Here is a 19,704-nt window from a genome sequence, read left to right on the forward strand (position 1 = left end):
TTTGAAATAATATCCTTTACATTTTTTTAAGATAAAAATAACATAAATTATAATTTACTTTCAATAATCATAAATCTATTAAAATTATAATTTAAAAATTAAATCATAATTATCTTTAAATTTTAATTACCTACCAATAAGTTTATAAATACCAGAATAACAACTTAAGCTTAATTTTATAAATAGCTCACATAACTTGCAATAGAGGTGTTCATGAGCCGAGTCCAACTAAAAATTAAGGCTTGTTTCCTAGGTCCAAGCCCAGCCCAATAAATGACCCTAAAATTTTACCCAAGCCTGACTTGAAAATGTTCATAAAATTTTGTCCAAGCCTAATCCGGATAAAAATGCTAAAATTTGGGCCCGGCTCGACCATATTAATTTTTACATTATTTTTAAATATATATAATAGATCAAAATACTAAAAACATCAAAATAAATATTTCCCAACAAATTAATTTTAAAAAAAAATATGTATACTTAAAAATTATAAAATAACAACATAATAGTAAAATATTAGCAAAATAAAAAAAAAACAAGAAAATAACATTAAAAAACAAAAAGGAAAGTATATTTTTTTTATCCTTTAGTAAATTTAGGTCAGGTAAAAAATGTCTTACCCAAGGCTCGACCCTTTTTAAATGGGTTTTATTTTTTTGTCTAAACTTATTTTTCGAGCTTTATTTTTATTCGATCTCTCTCACATTTTAAGCCAGACCAGGTAGCCCGAACCATGATTAGGGATAACTTGCAATAAAAATTACAATTTCAAATATCACTCAAAGTATCATTGTCTTATAAATGGTTTACGTTGTGTTCCTTTCAGAATATTAGTGGTGAAGCTAACCAAGCGACACATTCACTCTCTCAGTATGGGTTTCTTGCAAGTCCTGCGCAAATTTGGGTTGAAGAGATGCCACCATGTGTCTTTTTCAATACCTAGAGGTGGATAAGTTAAATATTTTAATCAGTTTGGGATTTTTAAGCCTCTTGACAGTAGATTTGATGATCATTTCTTCTTGGGTTTTGTTTTGCTTGGCTATCTATCTTTCTTTTCTAATTGGGAAGATTTTAGATTAATTTGTGACTACCACTCATTTTCTTAAATGAAAATAAATTAATTTGACACTTTTAAATATGTATATCTCTTAAGTAACAAAATTAAATATATATTAATTAGGTATTTCTAAAATAATTTTAAAATAAAATATTTGTGACCCATTTTAGAATATTATTATTATTTAAAAATACATGATAAGGTGAAAATACTACTAATATTTATTACAAAGTTGAAATAAATAATGTCATCTAACATTCAATTGATGTATTTATTGGAAAATATTAAAATATATTTGAAAATAACAAGATAATAAATAAAAATAAAAAAGTAACAATTTTTTATTGGATAAGGATGAGAGAAAATGATATAAAATTTTATGCTTAGAAAATGAAAATGAAAATGAAATCACAAAAGAAAAATTAGAAGTAAAAGTAAAAGAGTTATTAATCAAAATAATAAAATCAAACTGTGCCCAACTTAAGCCATTCACGCGGGAATGAGGATTTTTTTGAGATATTTTCATATTTGGTCCCTTAACTTTTGTTAGACTTATAATTTAACTATAATTTGTTTTAAATTGTTTCTATTTAGTGTAAAGTTTGTCTTCTTAATTTACAGAAATTAAGCATTTCAGTAAGGAATAATGATTCCAATTTGAACTCATTATAAGGATTATAATAAGTATAAAATTTTACTTATAATAATTTTTTAAATATACATATATATAATTTTCATTGAAATACTTTTTAAGCTTATGATTGGTATACAAAAATACTTACATTAATTTTTAAAATAATTATAACCGTTTAAAAACATATTAAATTAAAAAATTTAAAAGATTATACAAAGTTTATAATGCATTATTTGTACAATTTTAAAATTTTAAATAAAATTTATACACTTTTTTAATATTTTAAAAGTTTTAAAGTATAAAGTATAACAATGGGTGAACCAATGAAAAAGCCCCCTTAAAAGAGAGAAAACTATTGGTTGATTACATTACAATTTACAATGGTGTAATGAGTTATTTGATCTTCTAACTTTATAAAAAAAATCATTTTAACCTTTGAACTTGTATCATTTGTCACATCACCTTATAAATGAAAAAATTTACATTGGTTAACTTTGCTGGTGTGACATTCACATGATAGTTCATGTATATGCCACATTAGCAAAGCTAACAAATGTTAACTTTTTCATCCATTTTGATGTGATTTGACAAATAGTATAAGCTTAAGAGCTAAAAGATGTGAAAATTAAATGAAGGCTAAAATGATTTTTTTTTATAAAATTAGATGGTCAAATAAATCATTATATCTAAAAATAAACTCTCTTTATAAAGCAAATTGTATTATTTTAAAGGGTTTTTTTGTATCTTTTAATTATCTGATAAAATAAAAAATATATATAATAAGATTTAAACATGTATCTTTTTTTTTCTTCACAATTTTTATACTTTACCATTCAAATCAAAGCATTAGTTATTCATATCAATTTTAATTATTCATATTAACGTTATATCTATAATTCTATTTATAATTATTTTTATATATTACATTTGTGTGTATCGATTCATTTATATTTTATATAATTTATCATGATTCAATTAAATGTTGATGGTGCGTGAAAAGAAAATACAGATATGGCCGCTTGTGGGGGAGTTATTCAAGATTGAAATGGAAAGTGGATTATTGGTTTTTCTAAACTTATTGGCTCTTGCTTAGCGTTTGAAGTAGAACTATGGGGTGTTGTTGAAGGATTTCAGATTACCTGGAAGATTGAACTTCGGAAAATTGTTCTGAAAATTGATAGTATGGAGGTTGCTACCATGTTGTCTAGTAGTGCTAAGCCTGATGATCATCGGTTGTGTAGGGAGGCTCGCAAGTACACAAATAAGGAATGGGAGGTGATTACTCTAACATACCTATAGAGAAGGTAATAAGCTCGCCGATGGATTAGCTTCAATGGCTTGGGATCAACCGCTACAATGTTTTGTCTTTTACTATCCACCGGATACAATTCGTAGTTTATTAAATGCAAATGTAAATAGAGTTGTGACGCCAAAATTTGTGGTTGACTAGCCACTACTGTTTTATGCTCTTTCTTATTAATTAGAAAAAAAAAACAAGTCGTTAAGAGCTTTATATTTGGCATTCACGTTGAAGTCTCGACAATGAAATCTCCTCTCACCAATTTGTAATGAAATAAAAAAGACAAAATTAAATAGTTAATGATCATTTTGTAATTTTTCATAATTAAACGATAAAAAAAATACTAATAATTGAATTAAGGAATTTGTCACCGGCACAAACACTCATGTTGAAAAATGTTAAACACTATTATTTAAGATCCATGTCACTGTCAAAGGTGGCAAAAATGCCTTAGTTCATGAATTTTATATGAAGTAGTTGGTACTTGATTTTGTACTTTCTTTTATTTTAATTAAGAAGACTTTATCTATATTTTTCAATTTTCGTAAGCAACATATATTAGACATAATATAAGTATATAATCCTCTAAATAATATAAACCATTCACAAAATTGGAACACTCAGACAACTTACCTATGGTTTACACTACAACCAAGAGTTACATTATTCATGACTATGTATCACTAATTTCACAAAGAAAATTATTGGAATTCATATATTTTTAATAACATAATTACTTGAGCAATGGCTCATTGACTAAGCCAATGTCTCGGCCACCAATATGTAGAATAGCCCCATAACTCCAGTATGCTGTTTGATACTGCTGTAATTAGACTCTAAAATTAGAGTCTCCCCTTTTGATATTTTCTTAGTTCCTGGTTTAGGGTAGCAGGTCGACATTCCTACGATATAACCATTTTCGTTTCCAGCTTCCTCTCCCGTCCCGTAAATCGGTATCGAAGAGCATAAACTCCGGCCGTCCTAAAATCATTGTACGAAAACATGCACATTACGACATTAGAAGAAGACATTATATTACTAAAATTCACTAGATGATCGCATTGGACTAAAGTTGTTAATTTTAACTTTATTTGATTAAACCGAATCCAAACCTAATTTAACTTAAATTAATAATTAAAAGTCAATAACTCTAACTTGAAATGATTCAAATCATAAATGATCTAAATTTGGAATAATCTAAACTTGAAATTATTCAAATTAAGTGTCAAGCCCAAATAAAAAAAATTCAAAATGATCCAAACCTAAAATGACATGACTCGAAAAACCTTGAATAACCCAAACCCATATATGAATGAAACAAAAAATAACTCGAAGCTTGAATGACCAAAACTCTAAATGACCCCAAATAATAACCTAAAATTATCTAAGTTTAAACTTGAATACCAAATTGAAATAACATGAACTAAATGTCAAAACTGAATGATTGAACTAGAAATGACTCAACCCAAAAAAACTCAAATGACCCAAATTCAAAGCGATTCTAATTGTATTTGATCCAAATTCAAAAGAATTCAAACTAGAATTAACCTAAATCCAAAATAATATGTTAAGTCAACCTATCCTATTAAATTTATAGATATGCATTGAACACATAAATTGCTTTTGAACTACCATGTTGACATTCTTATAAAATTTATGGGAATTGACCATTGTATTTTGGATAATTTATGCATATGCATGCAAAGGGAATTTCATTACCTTCCCATAGAGAGCAGAACCAGTGCCGCCCGCATGTTGGTGTGCAACACCATATACCAAATAACCACCAAATGGCATTTCGAGACTAACGCTTTTGGCGTCAATGCATTTGTCGTTTGCCGATCCCGTGGCACGACAAGATTCAACTTGATACTCCACCTGCATAATTGTATTCATCACGATCATATTCAAAAATAAATTTGATTGTACGAAAAAAAATTGTTACATCGAATAAACATTTTAATTACCTGGCAATTGTGCTCTGAATTAATCCCAGTTGAATTACGAGATTTCTTCCAAGTATCAGAAACATCAAATATATAAATATTAACTGGCACAATCAAACTATTCATATCGATCCACTTCACGGTGTATTGGAGGTAAAGGTTTCTTTCGATACCAATAAACCCATCTTTCAACCTACATTTTGTGCCATCATAGCAACATGATAGTCCCCCATCATAATTTGGACTCAAAGGTGTTCCATCTTCCTCCTTGGTAACATTATACAAATTGCACCGACATTCGGTACATCCTGTCCTATCTTCCACTCCCCTTGTATCGATAGCATGGACGTTCAACCCCCATGTTTCTACAAACCCTGATGGAATCTTAGTAGGGTTACCGATTTCTATCCCGTAAGGATCAGGGATACGAGTCTTAGTTCTTCGTGTCTCGGAACCGAGACCAAAAAATTGATCAAGTGCTCCATCTTGACATATTCCGCTATTTCTCCCCGAAATATAATCCGAATTGTTGAGCTTTGAAATGTCTTGATTTTCCAAACCTTTACGTACATAGAATTTAAGAACTAGCCAATGATGCAAGTAAGTATCATACAATGGAATTGGATTCCCACTTTCATCAACAACCTCAGCATCGAAACTTTTTAAGGCAATATGACCTTTCGGAAAATCAATATTTGAAAAAAGTTTATTCGCTACCGATCCCGGCCCGAGCACGAACTGAGGTGATCGGAAAACACCAGTTTTTACCTTATGTTGTTTACTCCGAGAGGCTTGTGAAAATGGTAGAGCTGAAATCAACAAAACTGCAGCAAAAAGTAACCATCCAAGATTGAAAGTCTTCATTTCCCTGTCAATTTCAATGTCTTGAGTTAAAACATATAATCCCTAATTAAATATTTCAATGGAGCCAAATTTTATAAAATTATATAAAATAAGAAAATTTGTTAGTGTTATTGTAAGAAATGAACCAAATGGGTCATTTGAATATTCACCTTTTTTGCCAAATTATTTTCATAGTCATCAAGTATGATTTTGATGGCGAAAAGCAACAAGTATAATTTCGAAATCATAAATATATAATATACATACGGAAAAAAAAAGCAAATTTTCAAAAAACTGACCCTTCATGGTGCATTAGACATAATAAAGATATAAAAGAATTGTTGGATGCTTTATTTAAGCATTTAATTATGTGTTTCTTTATAATTCGATTATGAAAAGTTACAAAATAATCCTTGAATTATTAGTAAATTTCTTTTTTAGTCACCAAATTATAAAAAATTACAAAATTATTCAACTATTCAATTGTCTTTTTTATCACCTAAATATTTTGTATTTTTTGTGTTTCCATTTTTTTTAGAACAATTTCATTATAGATTTTAATAATACTGCTTTTTTTGATATAATGCGTAGAACTACTCATATCTCCTCCTCAATCTATAAATAGGAGGATAATGTACTACAGCGCATTCAAACCTACGTTCTCTTGCATTGTCAACAATGTTAATGCCAATCAAATTAAGACTCAATCGGGATTGTGTTTCCATCTTTACATTAAGTAACTAGTAGTTAAAAGGGAAAGGAAGAAAAAATCAAATCAAGTACTAAAACAACTTGAATTCGATTTGATTAATAACTCGAATTCAACTAAATTACCACTTAATCGTATTCAAATTTTTTCGACAGGAAACAAATATTAAAGCTACTAGAATCGAACTGAAAAAATCAAAAGGAAAAAGAAAAGCAACGTACCTCAACATTTTGAGATTATTTTCTTCACCAACTATTGCTTGCTATATATTTCAACGTTGATGTTGATCAAATATCCAGAGCTTTAGTTCAATATATACACATAAACATTTTAATTAATTAATTAATTAATTAGAGATAGTGACAAGGTAGCATATGAGACTTGACTTCCTGTTTTTGACTTTTCTCAAGTGTATTTTGATGCTAATATTTTAAAGCAAATTTCACATTAAAGAAACCCCTGAATCCAAAGTGGCTGCTGCTGAGCAACAGAGCTTACCATTCGTGCCTCTTGTTTTGACTGTTCTACATAATAATATTACTCCTTGAACCTCAAAGGTCTATTTTGGGTGTCAGTTCTTGTACTCTTCCAATTTTTAAAATTTAATCTCTTGACTTTTCAAATATTTAACTCTTCTACTTATTTGATTTAAAAAATAAACTTCGGGTGAAAATGGACTTGTATTAAGACACATTATAAATAAATTAATAAATAATTTTATAAATTCATTAAAAATAAATATAACCGTTATTTTCTTTAACAAGTAGCATCTTAAGATTCATTGATAATATATAAATCAAATAAATAATCTATATTAGCAAATTTAAAATACTAAAATGCCATATATTAAAATTTAATGGAACTCCATTAATAGTATCACCGATGGAATTTTAATAGTAAAAAAAATTATATGGTCACTCTAAATTTTTGATATTAAGTAAATCGATTCTTGTAAAAAATTTACAACGTTAATATTTTTGTCAATTGTATATATTTTTATTGGTATAATAATAAATTTAATCCTTAAAATTTATAATATCGAAATTGAAATTTTATTTTAATTTTTAAATTAAATAAAGACATTCAATTTCTAAATAACTTGTAAGGTCACATCAGTAGGAAGAGAAGATGAAGTTTAACTTTACAATCTGAGATAAAGAAAAGTAAAAAGGTAAGCTTTATAACACAATAGATAAATCTTAATTTAATGTTCAAACTTCTCAACTTGTTTCATTGACTCCATTTTTTAATTATATTGCTTGCGTTTCTTCCAAAAAAATTACAAAATTACACAGCTTACGAGGCATGACAAAAATAAAGGGCATTAAAGTTTATTATTAGAGATAATCAAAGATGCGTTTGTTTGTCACTAAATTTTTTTCTGGAAAATAATTTCTAGAAAATTATTTATTTTTTAGTGTATGAATGAATTTACGTAAAATATTGTCTGTTATTTGACAGATTTTTTAAAAATATTTTCTGGAAAAGCTGTTTTTACATATATTGTAATAATTTATTTATTTATAAACAAATCAAATTAAATATATAATAATACTCAATTATTAAGCTATAATATACATTAGAAAATAAAAGAGAGAAGAACAATGCAATATGTGAAATATTTAAAATTAACCTGTGCTTTCAAAGCACAAAAAAACTATTACTGCACTTCCACGCGTGTCCTGTAAGACAGAGCTTTGAAAATTTCATAAATCAATTTATGAATTCTGACAAATAGATCCATAATGCCAAATACATGAAGAGAAAAAAAGCATGTATAAATAAGTTTGACATAAGTATAGAACTATTCATTCTTCTTTCAAATTTCTTTAATGAAATATTTACAATACCCTTTTTCTCAATGTCTATGCGTCTTAATGCATGTTATTTCAAATGTTTGTCATCAGTAACTCAATGCAATATATTGCTAGCACCAAAAAACTTTAAAACTAAAACCAACTGTTGGCTAGTAACTGAAATAACCTATGGCCACCATGTAGAACGTGCAATGTCGAGCCTTGAGCTGGTTGTCAATGCTAAAGGGAAGAGCTACAAATCACATTTGCTGGGGTTTTGGCAGCAGAGGAAGAAAACAGAAGCAAGTAACCCGGATGATGTAAAGATTAACTTCATTACTTGAATAAGCAATATGCCATATACATAAGTAGTCTGGATTACATGTGTTGGTTTTTTTAGCAGAAAACAAAGGAGAAAAAGAAAAACGAATGCAAAGAAGTTTGAATAAGAAGAAAACTGGATTTGATCTCCAAAAAACAGATCTTTTTCATTGACTTGAGAAGCATTTATGTTACAATGAAATATGGCAGTTACCTAATGTATAACTACTGCCACTAATACATGACTAAAGCCTAGCTAGAATTACACACAAAATGTAGCTGACATACCAGCTATAACATCAAACATAAATCAACAACTACTCCTACTAACTTTAACTATAAATTACATTGGAACTAAATCAAGTTACAAATGAACAAGATTTCCTTTGCTTTTACATAACAAGAAAGATGAATAATTGTAATAAGATCTGAAGCTATGATTTCCTCTGCTCATTATCAATAATTTTAGATTTCAAGACTGGATGATCAGCAGACATAATCTACTATAGTTAGAAATTAATACCAAAAGAGCTACCCAGAAGCAATATATAATGTTGAAATCCCAAACTGTTGAACATTTTACCTCTTAATATTCTGTCTAACACTTGATCATATTATGCAACTTAAAACAGTATAAGATGCTGCCCAATTGTTACAACAGCAAATAAACAAACTCATTAATTGTTAGGATGAATCTAATAACCACCCCCATACTTCATACCTGACGAAATGCAAATCGTTAACACCAACAAAGCCTCCTAGCCCTGAACCGAGAGTAGCTCTCTAGAAACCTGTGCAAGAACCGACAATTAGCAGGAGTTAGTGGGCATTGTTGACAGAAATCATCCTGGTGAAAGGACTTAGCAGCATGAACGAGAGCACACCCAATTGGACATAACCACATGCAAGTTACCAAGCACTGAAATTTGCTAGTATTAGGGCCTTTTGACATAGAACCAGAAGGGGATACTTACAATTATCGACGATAGAGAAGGACAGATTGAAGGAGGAGGAGAATGTTAGGTTTGAGGGGAAGCATTGACTACAGACAAAGTTTAACCCTACAAAGAAACGAGTATGTATTTCCCACAGACTACTACCCTGCCTGCTCATCACATAAACTTAATGAGATGTGCCAACAATCTCAATCTAAAAGTGCACATATTTATTAAACTAGCAGAACAGAACAGCTCGCTTTAACCATGAGAATGAAAAATCAATATCAGTATGCTTTGTAATTAGCATCACAAGTTGCTCTCTTCTCAAACTTACCAACATATGGAAATCTCTGTCTTCTAATAAAACCCTAGTATCACATACATGATCTATAAATAAAAAAGATGACTCTTCTTTACACATTTAACACACACTTAACAGAGCAGTACATTGTTTAACGGATTGACATCACGATGCAATTTCTTCTCAGCAAAGTGGGTATGGGATAATAAATCACGTTTATGTTAGATCAACATATGTAAAAATTGGTCACGGAAGAAAGAAAGGTAAGGTAAAATAAGAAGGGAGAGGGAGGGAAGAAGGTCTCCGCTACCCAGCACACGCGTCCAGTGCAAGGGGAAAAGGGAGAAGCTTAGCACGAGACAAACAGAAACCCAGAAACAAACAAAGCATAAAAAAGGAAGAAGAATAAGATTCTTCAACAGACAGATGAAATACAAAAAAAAAAGCATAAAAAACTTTTACCTTGATTGAGATTCAAGAAGGGAACTGGATGGAGAAGGAGAAGGAAGATGAAGAACGGAAGAAGGAGAAAGAATATGGTGAGAGTGGAGGAAGATTTTCCGAAAAATGTCTTACAGAAATAAAATTGGTAAGATATTTTCCGGAAAAACTCATCTCATTTACATGTTTTAGAAAATATTTTCCCATGTAATTGATTTTCAAGCAAACAAACACTATGTAAACAAACAGACCCTAAATTAAATAATAAGATAAATTTAAAAAAATGGTTTAGGATTGAAAAATAAATTATAAAATTTTAGGAGATTAATATGTAATTTTATAAAAATTTAAGGGTTAAATAATAAATTTACTATTTTTAAAGGCCAAACCACAGTCTACCCTTTTTTTTCACTCGTGTCAGGAGCTTAAATAAGGGTAAATTACACCAATAGTCACTCTGATTTCAATTCAAACACTCAACTTTCGAAAAGTAATAAATCGACCAGTCATTAACATTTTCTGTTATAGGCCTAATAGGACAGCTGACGTGGCTAGTTAACTTGCCACGTTAGATGATGAGCCAAAAAATCTAAAGTTTAGACGGGCTTAGAGAAAATAAAAGAAAAGATGAATTGATTGATTGATTGTTTGATTTAGGGTAAAAAGAGATGATTAATTGGGTTTTTACTTTTCTCCTTCTCCTTATCTTTCTTATTCTTTTTCTTCTCTCATTTGTCTTCATATTCTTTTACCACCTCTTTATCATGGTGTTTTCCTTCTTTCTTCATCTTTGCCACCTTATCTTTTTTCTTTCTTTTTTTTCTATGTTCTCATCACCTTTTTCATCTTTGTGCATCTTCTCATTTTTCTCATTTTTTTCTCCTCTTTATTATTCATTTCTCCAATTTCACTATCCTCGTGTTTTTCCTTATCCTTCTCTTTATGTTTCTCCCTTTATCCTCCTTATGCTTCGACTTTTCCTTCTCCACTATTTTGGTCATCAATTCAAGTTCAACCTCAGCCTTCTCTTCATTCTCATGGTTTGGCTCTATATCCTTCACCTTCACTTTGAAATGTAGTTCTTCCTTCTTCGCCTTTTTTCCTCTACTGACAATTGATTCAAATGTACCTTGCAACTCAAAACCCTTTGCCACAAATTGAAACTCGAATGTAAGTCATTCTTGATTTTTCAGCAAGTTCTCGAAAAGAATGCAAGATATAAATAAGCATGGAAAAAATACAACCAAACATGAATAGAATATAGGATTATTAAAAGATACAACATGATGTTTGGCATATTACAACTACTAGCATCACACATAAAAGCAAGTTTAGCACAAAACTTCTGATAGTAGAAGCATGATGTTCAAAGTTTCAAACAGAAAAGTGATCTGAGTTTTATGCAATGATGAATTTGTGTCCTTCAACTAACTTGATTCCGAATACTTTCACTACCGTCATATGTTAACAAGAAGTTAAATGACATTTCAACTGAATGACAATGAGAGGGAGAAAAGTAAAAACCCTCCAACTGGCCGGTTAAATGACAGCAAGATTCTTGTTAAATGCCAGGTCACTTTTCCATTATGTTTGTAACAGAAAATAGTTAGTAGAACTGATTTGTTATTTTCTAAAAGCGAGTGATTGAATTGAAACCAAAGTGACAGCTTTGTCAGTTGCATCAAAGTTGAGTTACTGTTAGTGTAATTTGCCCTTTAAATAATGACAAGAAAAAGAGATTATATGTGGCTTTTATTCCTAATTTAGGGTTATCTAAAGAATTTTCTGACTTCTATAAATGCACTAAGGTTGGGTGATAAGTGATAAAAGTAACATATTTTAACTCTATTCTTAATGCGTTTTTGGATGATTATTTGATGTAAAATGGTGAATTTTATGCTCTTGATCTTTTAAATTTATGTTTCTATACTTAGGAGAGCATTTGAGAGCAAAATGAGCAAAAATCGGAGCAAGTTTTTGGAGCCACATGGGCTGGACCCTCCCACACGGGCTGGGCACACAACCGTGTAAGCCACACGAGGCTGCCACACGTCTATGTGCCAAATCGTGTGGATTTCACAAATCGTATCCTCGACACATGGAAAAATGCAGTTTTTAGGTTTTTTGGAAATTCTAAGACCTATATATACCAAATATAAGAAGAGAGGAGGAAGCCGTCAAAGATTTTTGAAGAAAACAACTCAGAAAACACCTTTGAAGCCAACTTGAAAGCAGATTTCCATCAAGATTGAATATCTCATTTGATTTTTTTGAAGTTTATTATGAGTTTCTTTATTTCTTGTGGTTATACTGTCTCTAAGATGTTTGTATTTGCGATTATGAACTAATTTTCTAAATACCTAGGGGAGATGAACCCTATGGTGAATTATGTCTTTTGATTTTCATTTTACACAATAAAACTTGGATCTTGTTCTCAATTTTGTGTGCTTAATTCTTGGTTTAATATTTCCGAACTATTAATCCATATTTGATGTGCTTGAATAGAGGAGGAAAAGTCCATGTTTAAGAGTAGATCTAGCATAATTGAGTAGAGTTGTATGGAATCCTAGAAATAGGACGATATAAATTCATTGGATTAGAGTCAAATCTAATAAGGGGATCCATAGATTGAGTTAATGCGACAATAAGGGTTTTAATTAGAAAGAAATTTCAATTAATCAACCTAGAGTCAGTTGCTCTTTGTCTTGAAAGAGATATTAGAAAAATTTAGGGATTTCTACTAATCAAGATACTGAGTGAAGAAATTGTTTAATATAGATTGATAATGATAGATGAAATCTAGGTGAATTCTTTCTTGGGTATTGTTTCTCTTCTTTGTTGTTAATCGTTTGTTTTTCTGATTTATTCTTTGTCGTGTTCTTTAGTTAATTAATTTAGTTAATTTTAGTTTTAATCAATCACTCTAAATTGTTGGTTAAATAATAGAAAGACGGTAATTACTAGTACTTTTAGTATTCGTGGGAACGATATCTGTGCTCACCGTAGCTATACTATTAATTGATAAGTGCAATTGCCTTTGTCGAATTTTTAGTTAGTTTCGTGGACATTATTGGGTAAATTTTTATCTTAGTCTGACAAAATCAACAGCTCATGTGACTCGTGGGCCTTAAGCCTTTTTTCCTTGGGCTGGTATAATAATAGTTCCTCTTTAAATATAAGATAAGTTATAAATAAACCTGATCATGGGTTGAGCCACCTCGCTTAGGTCTGAAGGTCCACTCAAAAAATGAGAGGTTTTCGGTAAAAGTATAGGCCCGAAAAATAGGTTTGAAAAAAAATAAGATCCGTTTTCTAAACGGGTTGGGCCACAGTAATATTTTTTTACTCGATCCGAATCTACCTAAAATTTTTTCCACTGTTATTTTGTTATCATTTTGCTATTATATTGCTATTATATTGTTGTTATTATTTGGACATTGTATAATACTTGTTTTATTGTTAATTTTGTTATTATTTTAAAGGTATTTGCTTGTTAAGTTGCATCTATTTTAGTGTAAGTTAAGTATAAAAACTTTTTTAATGTATTTTTAAATTTTGGGAAACATTTATTTTAATGTTTGTAGTGTATTTAATATATTATATTTTTTAAATTTATTTTTATATACAAGAATATAAAAAAATTAATATGAGCATGTCAGACCGGGTCCAACATTTTTTATCTAAACGGGACTTAATTTTTGGGCCGAGCTAAATTAGAACCTATAAAACAGATCTAAAATTTTACATCATTCTAACTTAATCCATAATCAAATTTAATTATAAAATCCAGTAGTGAAAGATTTGTTTATGGGTAAGATTGCTTAGAACTACAGTGTCTGAGAGAGTGTAAAGAATTTTTTTTTTTGTGGGGATAAACTTTGCATTTAATTTTGTCATTTGAAGGAATTTTTAACACAAGAATTTCTTATTACTTATTATTGTTAATTTAAATTTACTTCAAAGTTATTTATTTTCTTTGCATTTAATTTTATATTAGTAAGTTATATGATTGTAAGTGATTTTACGTGTTTAATTTTTATTAATTTTTAAATAACATATTTTTTTAATTATTATTACATAGTGACAATTTCTCTTTAACTTTTAAATATTATACAAAGTTGGAACTATGAGAAAATAAACTATAATATTAATTTGAAAAAAAAATAAAATTAAGTAAAAAATAGTTTATGATATATATAAAAAATATTTACATTAAATTAATAAACACATTTAATAATAGTGATTAAAACATAATTGTTGAAAATTGACTTTCTTTTAAAAAAACTCAACATTTTCCACATGTACCAAACAAATAACAAATAGAAAATGACAGTTTTCAGAGTGCTTACTTCACACAGTATAAATAATTTACCTCATCATCAATTAAAATAATCACCAATCACTTTTCGATGTTATTATTATTCGAATATTATTTAATATTGTCTTTTTGAAGAACCATTGCATTAATGCTTCATTCTTATATATATATATATATAATTCTAATTTATTAATACTAACTATCTCTATTTTAATCGATAAATTTTTTAATGCTACTTGATTGAATATGTCTAATTATTGAATGCTATTTATAAAGCTAAATTTAAATTTAAATTTAAATTGGTATATAACTTTAATATTAATTAAGTGATAATTAACATGTTTGAAGTTCTATTCAAGTAATAACTCTATATTAAATTAATAAAATTAGAACAATTAAATTATAATTATAATTATCATAATTTTTTTATAATTTATGCTTAAATATCTATTCAAGTAATAATTATATTTTAAACTTAGCACAATTTGTTTACTAATAGTTTTAAATTAAATTATCATTTTTTAAAAATTAATTTACAAATGCAATATAGTAGTATATTTTAGCTTTTTTTTCTTCATAAAATTAGAATTAGCATAAAAAATTCAACAACATTTTTCATAAATTGATTTTAATTTTACTTTTTAAAATATTTACATAGAATTTTAATTAAAAGTTTGAAAAAATATAAAATAATGATACTAATAATTATAATCAATAATATAAGTATAAATATTATTTGTTTGGCCTTAATTTATATAGTTTATAATACAAACTTTAAAGTGACTTTACAAAAGAAATTAATTAAAAAGCTGAAATTTTGCAACATTGCAATAATTGGTTTTTTTATTATTATAAACTTCTAATCATGGTTCTCTAATTATCAAACATTGCAAAATTTATAAAAAAATTAACAAATAAATATATCCTATTTTAATAAATACACATGGTGCATTGCACGAACTAAGAATATTAATTATAAATATAAGTATGTTTATATGATGTTAACAGCATGCATAGACATGACCGAATCCGAGCCTACAATGTCTGTATTCAACATTAAATCGAAAGGTTCTACTCTAAAGTGCATCTACTTTGAATGGATCAACTCATTTAAAATAGTGTTTTTAAAATTGGATTAGATCGGTTGGTTAGGCTGATTAGATTAGAAATTAGTTGATACATCGGTTCGGAATAAGGTAAAAAATTAGATGATTTGCGAACTGGTACGAACCAATTGAATTGAGCTAAAAAACTAATTAAATTAGATTTTATAAAATTTTTAATAATTTATTTCATTTGAATAGGATAGATCGATTGGACAAAGAAACGATAGTATGACTTATTCGACCACCAAGTCAGTTCCTAAAACATCATTTAGAAATGGCATCATAAACCAATGTTTTTTAAATCGGACCGGTAGTCAAACCAATCAAGTTATCGTTTCATCAGTCCAATTAAAAAATTATTTAAAAAAAACTAAAAAAAAAATGGTTCTACTGGTAGTTCCCTATCTAACTAGTTTAAAGCCGCTTTCTAGACATGTCCCTCCTATCGGTTCCCAGTCCAATTGGTTGGTCTGTTCTGGTTCAAACAACACTGGTCTAAACTTGTTCATGGGTCGGGTGATCTACCTGGAATGCTCTACCCGTCTTGACTTGGTCGAACTTGAACAAAAACTTTTTTGCCCTCGAGCTAGCTCAACCCGACCCAATTTTAAATTAAATAATTTTATTTTAAACTTAATTATAAAACATATAAATATTAATATAAAACAATATTTTTAATATTTCATTATTTTAAAATAGTGATCTGAATTATCTAAGTGGATCGGGCCAAACTGGGCCGGGCTCAAACCTAAATTAATTTTTTTAAATTTGGGCCTCACACCAAAAGCCATGTACGGGTCTAACCTGCAGCCTAACTTCTTTACGTGGATTAAAATAAGCCACGTGTTCCTCTTCACTTTGATTTTTAGGGTAAATTGCACTCATGGTCACTATAAAATAAGATCTGTCTTATTTTGGTCACTTTAAAATTATTTTTCCTTAATTTAATCACTTTAAATAAGAAAATTATACGAATTAGTCACTGCCATTAAAATTTCCATTTTCTTTTAACGGATTGCTGATGTGGTATATTAGCACATTGAGTGACTAAGATATTAGCATATTGGTTAATTTTTTAGCCAAAAATCAACAAAATCTATCAAGTGTCAGTCACTCAATCTGCTAATGTGCCAAATTAACAATATGTAAAAAGAAAAATAAAATTTTAAAGGCAGTGAGTAATTTGCACTTATTTCTTATTTCGAGTGATTAAATTGAAAAATAAAATTTTAAAATAATCAAAATAGTACAGGACCTATTTTAGAGCCAACATGGCCTAATTTTTAATTTATTTATATATTGCTTTTCTGCCCTTTTCTCTCGAGTGTTCCAGAATCGGTTCGTTAAGACAATGGCTACCATCAGAATAGCTCTTCGTAACGTCCACCGCATCGTTAATACCTCCGCCGTTGCCGGCCGTACAACGACCGTTTTCAGGTACCCATTAACCCCTTTAGTTTTTCATTTCACCTTTGTTTGCTTTTTTGTTAGTTTTACATTATAAAAGAATTGTCCTTTATCAGGCCACAGTATGGTTGGGTTTCAACATATTTTTCAACTAATATTAGTAACACTCAGCCATTAAACATCGATCTTTCTAACGAAGAAAGCAAAAGGCGTCTTTATAACAGGTAAGCTTTTTATATTTTGGGTACTTTTTTTTTCTGATTTTGATGATCAATATTTAGCTGGATTTTGAATTTTTTTGATTGGTCCCTGTTTTGGGTTTTTATAGATTGTTGTATAGGAGCAAACAAAGAGGGTTTCTGGAGCTGGATTTGGTTTTGGGAAAATGGGTTGAAGAACATATCCATTCCATGGATGAAAATGGAATTAAAGCTCTTGTTAATGTCCTCGATTTGGTAAAAAATCCATTTTTTTGATTGCTTATAAGCTGAACTGACATGCCTTTAAGTTCAAAAATACTCTCTTATTGGTTCATGCTTGTAGTTGGTGTTGCTTATATGAAACTATAGTGGATTATCATGTTTCATTGCTAGTGGAGCAATGTCTTGGTTGCTGTATTAGTAATAGAATTAAAGAATTCTTGGGGTTTTGGATGCTTTTCCCAGAACTATATCTGAATATTGTCAGTTTTGAAGCATGCCTGAGCATTAAGGCTTGAACTGCCAACTATTGATCTTCACTCATAAACATAATCCTTAGCTGGCTTCTAATCTTCCTTCTCTCATCTCTGAGATACGTTTTATGAAGAAAATGATTTTTTTTTATCTAAAGATCAGAAAAAAAAGGGTCTGCATCTCCTGTAAGAATGATTTAGAAGATCCAAAACCAAAAATATCTGTATTTGCTAGCAACAATATGGTGGAGGCTGTCAATCAACATATATTGATCCAAAATCTGATTCTAGTGGTAAAAGTATCATGGAGGCCACTGTATTAGCAGTCAGATTTCATTTTGCCCTCTCTAAAAATGGGTAAATTAGTCCTTGTACGTTAAATCAAATAGCAAAGTGGTTTTACTATTAAAAATTCCATGTTCACGTGACATGCCATGCCATGTGTATCTCATGCTGATGTATAAGGGTTAGGTTTTCGACAGTAATTTAACATAAGAGGGATTAACTTGCTCGTTTTTTGAGTAAAAAGAGCAAAATACAATTTGACTCCTAGTACAAGGGCTTTTATGGTACTTTTAGTGATTTAAGTCCAGTATGGTACCTTTGAGTATGTAAGAAATGTTTTGAATTGATTCATTTTAATGAATCAATGATGTTGGCCCTAGAGATTCACAGCAGATAGTAGAGGCACCGACAATGTGTTTTCCAATGCATGATATTGCTGATCGTATTAAGCATACTAGTGAACTGTGTATTTCTATCCATAAAGTGATATGAAACCATAAAAATGATCTTTCTCAACACTATAACTTTGAGGGAAGAAATCTAACAAATCATGCATCTCATTACTATCCAAATGTTTGCCATATTTCTTTCTCTTTTGCAGGAAAACCCCGACCTTTGGAAATGGCTAACCGGTCAAGAACAACCACCCGAAGCAGTGACCGTTAATCCTGTAAGAGATGATCTAAAATATAAAAGTTTTGCACTTGTATTTCTTTTATTTCCCAGCATTCTTATATGATCTTTCGGTTGTTTAGGTCTTCTCTGCAGTGCAACAGAAGGTTTTGAAAAACCTCAACAACCATTCCTCTCCCGAGACCCGAGCAACCCGTGGCCGGCCATGGGTGAGAGGGTGGGATGATATCAAAAAAGGTCGCGATAGCCCAATCACCGGAAATCAGTAGCTTTTCTTTTGCCTTTGAGATAACAGGTTCTGAAGGCTTGTTTATTTCGAAACAAATTAAGGTTTGTAATATGTAATTTCTTCGATATTGTATGCTAGAATATGAAATAAGGATGGCTGCATTGCTGCAGTGAAGCTGGAGATGTAAGAAAACCCTGAATGTATTTGGTATAGGCCTTATTTAAGTTGATCTATAGCATAAAAATTGTGGCTTGAATTTGTCATTTCTTCTCTGTGCTTTAGCAAATAGTTAGAAATAAAGGTTTCTAGTACTCTTTGAGCCAAATGTGTTCTTATTGTTACTTATTGAGTTTAAATTTGCACATTCCTCTAGTTTCAAGGCATGTTTTGGCCTCTAGATTTTCATTTTTTATTGCAATTAAAGCATGGGAAATGTCTTCCTAAATTTTGCATCTCTTACAACCTAAAACAACATCGATACCTCTCTCCCTCAAGCAAACTCTACATGGCAAAAGTTTTTTTAGAGCACGCCACAGGAATGTGAAGGTTCCATAGAAGCTTCCAATTCAGATAGTACGAGGAGAGTAAACTTTGATTGTAAGGGAGGGTAACAATTGAGTTTATTGTTGGGACTGGACTGCAATTACCATTGTTTTAAGGATAGATTGGGCTTTAGTTAATAAGTAATTTGGACGATTGTTGAATAAAATCATTTTTTGAATGAGGTTTCATAAAATAAGATCAGTAAATCCGAATTATATTAACCA

The 19,704-nt window shown here is 29.6% G+C and overlaps 2 protein-coding genes and 1 long non-coding RNA gene across 3 annotated transcripts; 1 reads left to right on the top strand and 2 right to left on the bottom strand.

Moving 5' to 3' along the window:
* Positions 1-3,521: 3,521 nt before the first annotated feature.
* LOC107953593 (uncharacterized) lies at positions 3,522-6,774 on the bottom strand. Its single transcript, XM_016888943.2, has 4 exons — positions 6,711-6,774; positions 4,959-5,805; positions 4,711-4,869; positions 3,522-3,972 (listed from the first exon to the last, which is right to left on the bottom strand). Exons 1-4 carry the CDS (start codon positions 6,716-6,718, stop codon positions 3,748-3,750), a joined length of 1,239 nt encoding a protein of 412 aa, XP_016744432.1. The 5' UTR covers positions 6,719-6,774; the 3' UTR covers positions 3,522-3,747.
* Positions 6,775-8,754: 1,980 nt separating this feature from the next.
* On the bottom strand, positions 8,755-10,539 carry LOC107953592 (uncharacterized). Its single transcript, XR_001699251.2, has 2 exons — positions 10,308-10,539; positions 8,755-9,397 (listed from the first exon to the last, which is right to left on the bottom strand). It is a non-coding gene; the product is annotated as an uncharacterized lncRNA (long non-coding RNA).
* Positions 10,540-16,977: 6,438 nt separating this feature from the next.
* Positions 16,978-19,193, top strand: LOC107953591 (succinate dehydrogenase assembly factor 2, mitochondrial). The gene is made up of 5 exons (XM_016888942.2): positions 16,978-17,147; positions 17,234-17,341; positions 17,446-17,572; positions 18,677-18,745; positions 18,831-19,193. Exons 1-5 carry the CDS (start codon positions 17,062-17,064, stop codon positions 18,975-18,977), a joined length of 537 nt encoding a protein of 178 aa, XP_016744431.1. The 5' UTR covers positions 16,978-17,061; the 3' UTR covers positions 18,978-19,193.
* The last annotated feature ends 511 nt before the right edge of the window (positions 19,194-19,704 follow it).

Source organism: Gossypium hirsutum, chromosome D07 (assembly GCF_007990345.1).
Source record: "Gossypium hirsutum isolate 1008001.06 chromosome D07, Gossypium_hirsutum_v2.1, whole genome shotgun sequence".
In the NCBI taxonomy this organism is placed as follows: domain Eukaryota; kingdom Viridiplantae; phylum Streptophyta; class Magnoliopsida; order Malvales; family Malvaceae; genus Gossypium; species Gossypium hirsutum.